At 43.6% G+C, this 11,797-nt stretch overlaps 1 protein-coding gene across 1 annotated transcript in view; it reads left to right on the top strand.

The window, feature by feature from the left end:
- Nucleotides 1–4,081, top strand: part of LOC121437919 (GA-binding protein subunit beta-2) — a 39,622-nt gene extending 35,541 nt beyond the window's left edge. The window contains exon 9 of the mRNA XM_041638047.1: nucleotides 4,022–4,081. Coding sequence (XP_041493981.1) covers nucleotides 4,022–4,024 — 3 coding nt within the window. The 3' untranslated portion in view covers nucleotides 4,025–4,081. The remainder of the gene's footprint in view (nucleotides 1–4,021) is intronic.
- The last annotated feature ends 7,716 nt before the right edge of the window (nucleotides 4,082–11,797 follow it).

Here is an 11,797-nt window from a genome sequence, read left to right as displayed (position 1 = left end):
AGACTAAACATAAACAGTGTTGCTGCCTTCTCAGGACCATCAGTTGTGTCTTGCGAAAGATCATTCCAGCTGGACTTCCTGACAGCTTATGTCCCCTGCATAGAGGGACAGGGCCCAGGGTTCTCACCTGATGGCCCCAGCTCCTCACCACCTGTTGTAGCTGCATGTGGCCTTAACTGCGTGGCCGAGGGAGGACGTGCCAGACAAAGGCTTTCAGGTGCACCCTGCTGTGGGAAGAGCAAACCCTTTTAAGTAACCCCTCACTGATTCTCAGAGTGAACTTTGGGGGAGTCCTGCCTCAGTTTGTTGGTTTGTCGTCGGGACCTTAAGAAGAAGGGTAGACACCATTTATGTCTCCCTCTGGGAAGGAATTTTAGAAACACGCAGTGGAAACTCACATCTGTAATCCCAGCACTCCTACTGTGAGATAGGAATGGAGCCAGGAGAATCCCAGAAAGCTTGGGGGCCTCCTAATCTGGCCACTGCAAACAAAAAGCCCACAATTGAGCTGTGGTGCACATGCACCCTTACTCACATGCAAGCATATACATACAAAAGTTTTTAAATTTTTATGTCATTGGTGTTTACCTGTATATGTTGTATGAGGGTGTCGGATCCCCTGGAACTAAACTTACAGACAGCTGCGAGCTGTCATGTGGGTTCTGGGAATCATCTCTCTAGCCCCCATATATAGTGGTGTATTTCTTACAAAGGTTGACGTCCATAGTAAATAGAATGATAGCAAATTCAGGAGCTAGACAAATAATAATTGAATCTCTCCGGCTTTTGAAAATGCTAATTCTTTTTTTTGTTTTGTTTTGTTTTTAATATTTATTTATTTATTATGTATACAATATTCTGTCTGTGTGTATGTCTGCAGCCAGAAGAGGACACCAGACCTCATTCCAATGGTTGTGAACCACCATGTGGTTGCCGGGAATTGAACTCAGGACCTTTGGAAGAGCAGGCAATGCTCTTAACCACTGAGCCATCTCTCCAGCCCGAAAATGCTAATTCTTAATGCAAAAGGATAATTAGGTCATTAAAGGCAAGGTCAACACCTTTGGAGGAATGGATTTGAGATATAATTAATATTGAATCTCATTACCATGATACTTGGATAGGAGAGGTGATTTCCAGAGGTTTGAAGAAAAACTGAAATGTCAAGTGTTTTAATTGTGGCAAACAATGTCATCTAGAAAGAGACTGTAGACAGGGTGTTCCAATGTTTTTTTCTAAGATTAATCCATTCAGAATGCCCCTCTTGTCTGGATTATGCAGAAGGTGAGGCAAAGGTAGGCATTGGACTAATGAATGTAGGTCCAGAAGAGATATCCAAGGTAACCCTTTGCCATTGGGAAACTCCTTGAGGGGCCTGCAAGAGGCCCCTATGCCAAATCCAGTTCAGTCATTTACTGCCATGGTAAAGGAAACTCCTTCCCAGAGCAATTAAAGAACCTAGTGCGTATTCTAAGAAACCATACTGCTCTGAATAATAGAACAGGTATAGAAGAAAAAAATCAGGAGAAACAATAAAACAAGTACACACATCTATAAATAAAGACCAAAATTAAAGATATGAATAAATGATGTCATTGAAGGTCTGGTAGACACAGGTGCAGATGTATCAATAATTTCATCAGAATCTTGGGATCCAAATTGGCCTCTTCAGGACATAAGTGTTCAGTTTTTAGGGACCAGAAATTTATCTCAGGCAAAGAAAAACACAAGATGGGTTGAATGTAGGGCCAGGACAGAGAGGAATATTAAAACCATATGTGACTAACATAGCAATGAATTTGTGGGGATGTGATTTGTTATAGCAATGGAATACTCAGATTAACACTCCCCCAATCTTAGAAACAAACCATAAATTATTTTTTTCTGGGGAAAATATTACAAGATATTATAAAGAACAGTCACCAACCATTCGGGTTGTATAGGCCACAACAGCTGCTGATCTTCCATAGGCACCAACAACCCTACCTTTAAAATGGTTGACAGACAAACCTGTATGCATTGCACAATGGCCTTTAACAACAGAAACTAAGGTTTTAGAACAGTGGGTACAGGAGCAACCAAATGCTCATCATATTGACAAATCAACCAGCCCTTGGAATTCTCCTGTATTTGTTGTTAAAATGAAATCTGGAAAATGGAGAATGGTGACAGATCTAAGAGCTGTTAATGAGGTGAGTCAGCCAATGGGCTCTCTACAGTCTGGAATTCCTTTGCCTTCTCTATTACCTAAAGGATGGCCTCTTATAGTTACTGACTTAAAAGATTGTTTCTTCACTACACTTTTACAAGAAAAAGACAGAAATTTTTGCCTTCACAGTGCCTATTTATAATAATTCTCAGCCTGCTAAGAAATACCAATGGAAGATTCTCCCACAGGGAATGATCAATAGCCCCACCCTGTGCCAGTATTTTGTACAGCAGCCATTGGGAATGATACGTAAGCAATTTCCTGAGTCTATAGTTTACCATTACGTGGATGACATTTTGTTATCTGATTCTAATGCAGATGCTTTAGAAAATGCTTGAAGAAGTAAAGAAAATTTTGCCTCACTGGGGATTACAAAGTGCTCCTGAAAAAATACAAAGAGAGATTCTATTAATTATTTAAGTTATAAAATAGGTTTATAAAAAATTAGATTCCAAAAGGTACAAATTAAGAGAGATTGATTGCAGACTTCCAAAGATTGCTAGGAGACAGTTCCCATATATGGCCCACTATTGGGATAAAATCTGATGAACTAATTAATTTAAGCAAAACTTTAAATGGTGACAGTGACTTAATCCAAGGAAATTATCAGCTGAAACTGAGAGAGAATTGACTTTGATTAAAGAGAAATTACAGAAGGCACAAGTGGATCGGATTGTGTGGATCCGAATCTTAACTGCATTCTGGTTATAGTACCCTTCAGACATTCTCCTACAGGAAATTTAATGCAGAGGGAAGATATTATCTTAGGATGAGTCTTTTTATCACTTAAACAGAGTAAAAAATTAAAACGTGTGTGGAAAAGGTCTCTGAGTTAATTCTAAAAGAGAAATTGTCATCAGTTAGTAAGAAATTACAGTATCTTTTAATAATGATGAAATTGACAAATTATGAGCAGAAAAGGAACCCTGGCAAAGAGCTTGTAGTAATTTTTGGGGGAGAGATTAACAACAACTATCCCAAAAGCAAGAGAATTCAACTAAAGAGAACTAACTGGATCCTTCCTCGCATTGTACAGAAAACACCAATAACTGGATCCCCTACATTCTATACTGGTGCAAATAAATTAGGAAAGGCAGCTTACAAATAGGAAGCTTTAAGTAAAGTAGATCAAAGCCCTATGGTTTTGTCCAAAAGTCAGTATTACATGCTATTCTCATGGTACTAAAGGATTATTTATTTATTTTTGTTTTTTTTGAGACAAGGTATCCTTTTGTAGCCTGGCCTGGAACTCACTTTGTCCACCAGGCTGGCCTCAAACTCACAGAGATTCACCTGCCTCTGCCTACCTAGTACTGGGATTGAAAGCATGCACCACCACCACCCGGCAGTACTAAGGGATTTTAAAGAATCTCTCAACATAGTTACCGGTTTTCATATGCAAAAAGAGTTGTTTTGCATATTGAAACTGCTGAATTTATACCAGGAAATACAGAATTGCCTTCATTATTTATTCAGTTACAAGATATAATCCGGTATAAGCATCATCCCATCCATATACACAACACACATACATTTCTACTCTTGTTCAACGTATACCTAAACAACTCATTTAATAATATAATATAAATTTCTAGTCCTTCAAAATTATTATTACTAACTGTTTAAGACAATAAGGAAATGCAGTTAGTAGTTAATCACTTATTAAAATTGAACTTGTGGTCAAATTAGGTATGTTTTCAAGGTCAAACAAATATATATTTTAGATAGACAGGCCCTCCTCAAACACTTCAGAGATCTACAGAATATAGCATTTTAGATGTTTTAATAACTTACGCTCTTTTTTCATGACAGTGAGACATGTCTGCTCCTGGCAGCCTCAATCCACTTCAGAGAAGATAATGGGCATCGAGGAAACTCCATGTGGAGTTTACTTTCTTTGTGGCAGAAGTAAGTCACTGGGCAAGAAAATGCCCTTGCCTGGACTGCTAAGAGTATGCTGTCCTAATTGGACAAGCAGGACACAAAAGAGAGTTTCTGGCAAATGTTGTCAAGACGGGGGAACAACCCTTCAGAATATCCTACTTTGAACTAAGAGAGCCATGCAACAAGTGACATTAACATCCCTGGGTACTGCAGAACTTTCTGCATGCTACACCCCAGACAGAGCTGTCCTTACCCTGTCAGGACTGCATGTTCCTCTCCTTTAGCAAGCAAGCCATGAAGCAGTCACCCCTGTGGGATAGTGATAGCCTGGTGCCTACCACTGGCTTCTGCTCATCTGCTTCCCTCAATAAACCCTATTTAGTCTTTAAAAAAAGAAAAAAAGAATATCCTGCTTCACAGAAAAGCATGTTGCATATTCTAGGCCTGCAAGCCAAAGATCGATACTCCAATGTTGCAGAGGAACTTTGGGTGACCATCCAGGCAGCCAGCTGTTTCTGTCACTTCTCACACTTTTTTTTGAAGTCGCCTGCTTGCACTTCCTGCTTACTCAGAAGACTAGATAGTTATAACTTTCCTTGTTTGCCAGATGCAGAAAACAAGTTATGATAAAAAATAAATTAGGGGGCTGGAGAGATGGCTCAGCAGTTAAGAGCACTGACTGCTCTTCCAGAGGTCTTGAGTTCAATTCCCAGCAACCATGTGGTGGCTCATAACCATCTGTAATGAGATCTGGTGCCCTCTTCTGGCCTATAGGCAGGATATGGCATAAATAAATAAATAAATCTTAAGTAAATAAATAAATTAGGCACAAGACTTTGGATTCACCCAAATATATAGATATGGAGTATTTTCTCTGAATTTGTCAGATGCAAATGAACTAGACATTGTTGATGTATTTATTGCCTGTATATATTGTATATAGTTACTGTACTTATTGTATATAGTTCTTCTTATATTAGTTATACCCTCCTTATTTTACTTTAGACAAATATAGTGGTGTATTATTTGTGTTTTAATAAATAAAGTTTGCCTGAAGATCAGAGGGCAAAGCAGCCACACTGGTCAGCCATACAGAGCAGGGAGTGGTAGCACTCATCTTTAATCCCAGCAGTCACACTAGTTAGCCATAGAGGCCGCTTGGTGGTGGTGCATGCCTTTAATCCCAGCACTAGAGAAGAATCTAAGACCTGAGGAGAGAGCTCTCAGTTAGTCTTTAGTCTGAGGATTTGTGGAGACAGGATCTCGCCCATTTCAGTCGGAGGTAGAAGTAAGAGCCAGTGGCTGGCAGCTTTGCTTTTCTGATCTTCAGCTTGAACCCCAATGTCTGTCTCTGGGTTTTTATTATTCATGCTACACCCATACAATAGGTTTTTAAAACTAAATGTAAAAAACTTGTTAGAGGATATACACTTGCATAGCGTGTGTGAGGCCCTGGGCTCAATCCCAGTACTGGGGTGGTAGTTGATGACACCAAAGCCACAAGAAGAAATTACCTGCGTTCAACACTGGCTTCTCAGCTAAGCATGGTAGCTTATGCCTACAACTCCTCAGAAGGCTCAGGCAGGAGGGAGGGGGCTGAACTGGGAGTGGGGCTGAAGCCTAATGCTGCATCTGTAGGCAAGTTCTTCAACTCAGTGATTAGAAAACCAAACAGCTCCCACGAAGTAGGCTTCGTGTTGGTAAATTGCTCTTTGGAAAATGTGCATGTCCAGCAAATACCACACATTAACCGTGAGGTTACTGAAGTATCATAAATATAGTCATCACTGGGCTGGAGGGAAAAGCAGGAACTTGAAGGGTCTTGAGAAACAAAGAGTTAAAATCCTGGTGATCACAAGGAGGACTGGAAGGCTCAAACGAGAGCCACCTGGAGATTCCTGAGCCTACAAACATCTTAGGTAGCATCTAATAGATACCAGAAAAGGTTAAGATACGTAGGTGGCTCCTCAGCAAAAGTATAGGGGCTAGTCAGGTTCTACAACCAGCCCTAAGGATTAGGAAAAGTGAAGGAAGTTACTAGAAGCCAGGGGTGGTGGCAAATGCTTAAAACTCAGCACTCAGGAGCCAGGGGCAGGTGGATTGCTGTGAGGTCAGTCTAGTCTATACAGCAAGTTTCAGGCCAGCCATGACTACACAGAAGAACACTGCCTGTTCTTCCAGAGGACCCAAATTTGGTTCCCAGCACGCAGTTTGGGTAGCTGACAACCACCTGTAACTCCAGCGCAGGGTGTCAGTCTCTGCTGGCACTCACACACAGGCACATACGTGCACACAGATACACATGCATAAAAACAAATCTATTAAAAAGATAACTTTTTAAAAGATTTATTTATGTTATGTATATTAGTGCTCTATCTGCATGTACACCTTTATGACAGAAGAGGGCATCAGATAGTTGTGAGCCATCATGTGGTTGCTGGGAATTGAACTCAGGACCTCTGAAATAGCCAGTGCTCTGAACCACTGAGCCACCTCTCCAGCCCCCCAAAAAGGTAATTTTTAAAAATGTTTTATCTTGATTTTTTTTATGTCAGTGGGTAAGCTCTGCCTTGCGTGTATGTGTGTGTTCCACATGCATGTGCACGCAGTACCCATGAAGACCAGAAAGGGCATCAGATCCCCTGGGAACAGAGTTGTAGACAGTTGCGAACTGCTGTGTGGGTGCTGGGAATCCATCGCTGGTCCTCTGGAAGAGCAGGCTTAACTCCTAACTACTGAGCCATTTTGCCAGCCCCTTAAATAATTCCCCGCCCCCCCTCAGGTCAGGGTTTCTCTGTGTAACAGCCCTGGCTGTCCTGGAACTTGATCAGAAGACCAGACTGGCCTTGAACTCACTGAGATCTTCCTGCCTCTGTCCGCCAAGTTCTGGGGATAAAGGTGTGTACCACCACCACTGGTGAGACTTTTTAAAGTTACTATAGTAAAGAAAGGGATGTGGGGAGAATGCTCACCATGTTGTGGTAGTTGGTGCTGTCAACTTGACAGAACCTAGAATCACTAAGACACAAAGCTCTGGGGCTGGAGAGATGGCTCAGTGGTTAAGAGCATTGCCTGCTCCTCCTGAGTTCAATTCCTGGCAACCACATGGTGGCTCACAACCATCTGTAATGAGGTCTGCTGCCCTCTTCTGGCCCTGCAGACACACACACAGAATATTGTATACATAATAAATAAAAAAGAATTAAAAAAAAAAAGACACAAGGCTCTGGGCATGTCTGTGAGGAATTTTCTGGACTGGGTTATTTGAGGTAGAAAGACCCACGCTAAATGTGGGTGGCATCATTCCATGGGCTGTGGTCCCAGACTGAATAAAAAGCTTGGTGGCAAGCGCCTTTACTAGCTGAGCCAGCGAGCTGGACAACCTTAGGCATCTAAATTCATCGCTGTTTGCATTTAAGAAACTAGAGGTGGGGCTGAGCGATGGCTCAGTGGTTAGGAGCACATTTCCTGCTCTTGCAGGGGATCCCTGGTTTGATTCCCAGCACTTACATGGAGACTCATAATTCCAGTTCCAGGGTTCCAGGGTATGACACCTTCTTCTGTTCTGTGTAGGTACACACATGTACACAGATACATGCAAGCAAAATACTCACCGCATAAAATAAAAATAAATCTTTAAAAATGTTTTAAAACCCAAAACGGACCAGAGAGATGGCTCAGTGGCGGAGAGTTGGCTGCTCTTCCAGAGGACCCAAGTTCGCTTCCCAGCATCCACATGGCAGCTAACAACCATCTGTAACTCCATTTCCAGAGGATTTGGTGCTGTTTTCTGGCCTCCATGGGCACTAGGCACACATATGGTGCACAGACATACACACGCACAAAGCATCAATAAACATAAAATTAAATAAAAAAAATTTAAAGTCAGAAACAACAAAAAAGACTCAAATAACTTATTGGTGTTTTAGCTTCTCAGGCTCGCTCTTTTGAGGTCACCCCGGCCTCAGTTAATTCCTTGCTCCCAAGTCACTGCTCCTCCTAAGGTAAGCTCTACCTCCGGCTTCCATTCCCAGTCTCCTTCTCTGACAGGGTCTCACTGTGTATTCCTGGCTTATTCCCTGGTCCATGCAATCCTGCTGCCACCACCTCCTGAGGAGCTGGAGTGCGTGCCTGTGCCAGCAAACCTAGCTTTGTGAATATAGCCCCTCCCTCCCTCCCTCCCTCCCTCCCTTCCTTCCTTCCTCCCTCTCTTCCCTCCCCCTGCTCCCTCCCTCCGTTCCTTCCTTTGTTTTCTTTTCAGTTTTGAGACAGGGTCTCATGTTTCCTAGGCTAGCCTCAAACTCAATGCCCAGCATTATCTTGAACTTCTGATCCCGGACTCTACCCACATTCCGCCTAGTGCTGGGATTACAACCACTGCATCCATTAACACAGTGCTCAGAGTCAAATGGAGAGCTTTAGGCTGTAGGCAGGCACTCTGCCACCTGAGCTATGCTCAGCCTGTACAACCTTGGACTGAGGGACGCACAGTTCTAAAGGGTCACCTGCTGAGTCACGCCTGTGTGTTCCAAAGCTTGGGGTGGCAGCTCGAAGAAGCAACAAACGAGTAAGAGATAGTTCAGGCCCTTGTGACTTTGCCCCCAAAGAACCCAAGATGCTGAACAGCTTTTGAAGCTCTCTTGATTGTGGAACCTTTTGAGTCTCAGGTCCCCAAAGCCTTAGACACCTGATGGCCTCAGCCTGCTGGGGCCCTGGTTTCCCCATAATCTCCCAGGATGCCTCTGAGAAATTAGCTCAGAGATCCCCAAGGATGAGGCTGCTGTCATATTCTGCTCTTCCTCATAAGAAAGGAGGCGAAGCCTGTGACTTGTACAGCCTACCTCCCAGTGGTAGAGACACTCCCATCATAGCTGCGCCTAGGAAGGGGAGACAGGAGGGGCAGGGATTCAACGCCAGCCTGGGATCCACGAGACTCTGAAAAGAACGAAAACAAAAATCCACCGACAGATTCCAGAATTGAACTTAAAGGAGGACATGTCTGTCTGTACTTTCTTTTTCAGCACTAACGTCCGCAAATTATCCCTTAATTTATTACCACTATTATAATCTGCCAGCAGGAAGTTTTCATGAGTAATAATGAATTGCATTTTTGGTGGTGGCCTATGTTATTTTGGGCAAATCACCATGTCCTACAGAACACTTAATTGTGGGGCTTTGGGAGGGAGGTGAGGGAGACTGTGTTGTCCAGACTTGCCTTGATTCCCGATGTTCCTGACTCAGACTCCAAGGGCCGTGAGGTACCATCAGACCACCACACACCTAGCTAACCTGCTCACTCTAAGCCTATGTATTTACATGCTTTACAAACCCATTATCATATGTTCTTTCCATTCCTGAAAGAAAGAAATTGAGGACTGGAGAGGTTGCTCAGCGGTTAGGAGCACTGGCACTCTTCCAGAGGGGCCTGGGTTCAACTGCTGGCGCCCACAGGGTGGCTCACTGTAACTCCAGCTCCAGGAAATTCAAATCCACTTCTGCTCTCCCTAGGCACCAGGTGCTCATGGGGTACACAGACATACATTACATGCAGACAAAACCTCAAAGGAAATAACATTTAGCCAGGTGGTGGTGGTGCACACCTTTAATCCCAGCACTCCAGAGGCAGAGGCAGGTGGATCTCCGTGACCTACAGAGTGAGATCCAGACTCCCATGGCTGCACAGAGAAATGTATGTGTGGGCAGGAGGGTTTGTAGAGATTAAACCGCAAAGGTTTCATAGAAGGGCCAAGGACTGCTCTCACTGCAACATAGTTCCTTCGCTTGCTCTTGGTTCCCAGTGGAAGAAGTAAGCATTCTCTTAAAAACACTGCCAAATGATACACTCAGGATTCTCTTAAAAATACTGCTGCCGGGCAGCGGTGGCGCACGCCTTTAATCCCAGCACTCAGGAGGCAGAGGCAGGAGGATCTCTGTGAGTTCGAGGCCAGCCTGGTCTACAAGAGCTAGCTCCAGGACAGGAACCAAAAAGCTACGGAGAAACCCTATCTCGAAAATCAAAAAAAAAAAAAAATACTGCTAAATAGCCGGGCAGTGGTGGCGCACGCCTTTAATCCCAGCACCCGGGAGGCAGAGGCAGGCGGGTCTCTGGGAGTTCGAGGCCAGCCTGGTCTACAAGAACTAGTTCCGGGACAGGCACCAAGCTACAAAGAAACCCTATCTCGAAAAAAAAAAAAAAAAAAAGAAGTACTGCTAAATGATACACCCAGGACAGACCTGTCCATTGCTGCTGCCTACAGAGAAGCCCTAGATTAAAGCTGGGCTGTGGCTCTGTGATGGAGCATTTGTCTGTTGTGGAATATTACTTTAAGATGTGTTGCATCCATTTATGCTGTGGAACCTTTAATGATGCAAAGATGTGTTGCATTCTTGTATGTGGCATTTGTTTAACTCTGTGTAGCCTGTGTTACTTTGCCTGTCTAAAACACCTGATTGGTCTAATATGGTTGCCACAGCAAGGCAGGAGACAGGATAGGCGGGGCTGGCAGGTGGAGAGAATAAATGGGAAAAATCTGAGTGAATGGAGGAGTGAGAGAACAAGGAGAGGAGGACGCTACACGTCCAGTCAGAGGAAGAGGGGAGTAAGATATACAGAAGTAAGGAAAAGAAAAAGCCCAGAGGCAAATGGTAGATGGGAACCTGGCTAGAAATAAGTCAAGCCAAGGCCAGGTATTTTTAAGTAACAATAAGCCTCTGTGTGTGTATTTATTTGGGAGCTGGGTGGTGGGCCCTTCAAAAGAGTAAAAACCCCCAACAACATTTGTCTCCATGTGCAAGGCCCTGGGTTTGATTTTCTATTTTATGTGTAGTTGCATGTGCGCGCGCGCGCGTGCGCGCACACACACACACACACACACACACATATATTCCACACCTATGCATTCAAACCAACCACAAATCAAAAATATTTGGGGAAAAATTGTATGTGTACTGAACATGTCCAGATTTTTTGTCATTGTTTCCTAAACAATATGGCACAATTATTCACAAGGAGACTTGCAACTGCAATCCCAGCACTTGCTAGGCTAAGGCAGGGGATCAGTTCAAGGGCATCTACTACATACTAGAGTGCAACCAAGTCTCAGAAGAAACACGCAAAAGTGATGTCATTTAACTTAGGCATTGTTAAATAACCTACAGATTATTTAAAGCATACCAGAGACTGGGCATGCGTCATGTGCATGTACCGTGTCCTTTCATTTGAGGGACTTGCATATCCTGATTTTTTTTCTTAAGATGTGGTAAATGTCCTAGAATCACTCAGTCCCGTATAGACACTGGGGAACGACTGTACTTCCATCTTAGCTTTTATTTATTTTTGGTGTTGAGGTCTCACTGTGGTGCCCTGGCTAGCCTGGAACTTGCCTATATAAACCAGGCTAGCCTAACTCATGGAGCTCCACCCCCCTGCCTCTCCAGTACCGAGTAGTCCATTTTAGTTCTTCACATTTTTTCCCTTTGGGGTTGGTTTTGGACTTCTCAGCTGAGGCAAGTCTTAAACCTGCTATTTGAGCCTACATTGCAGCCCTTTCTCCCTTCTTCCCGTCTTTTCCTTGCTTCTTTCCTCTCTGATACCATCTTCCGTCACAGCAAACTGCAGACCATTTCACAGCAAACCTGCCTCAGCTTCCCGGGTGCAGGGTCTGCAGGCATGCTCCAGCACTCTGCTGTGTGCAGTGCTTGGAT

This window comes from Microtus oregoni, unplaced genomic scaffold (genome assembly GCF_018167655.1).
Source record: "Microtus oregoni isolate MIOR12 unplaced genomic scaffold, Mior012 000054F_ref0000373, whole genome shotgun sequence".
In the NCBI taxonomy this organism is placed as follows: domain Eukaryota; kingdom Metazoa; phylum Chordata; class Mammalia; order Rodentia; family Cricetidae; genus Microtus; species Microtus oregoni.
Note: the sequence above shows the minus strand (reverse complement) of the source record. Positions and strands in the feature narration are given on the sequence as shown.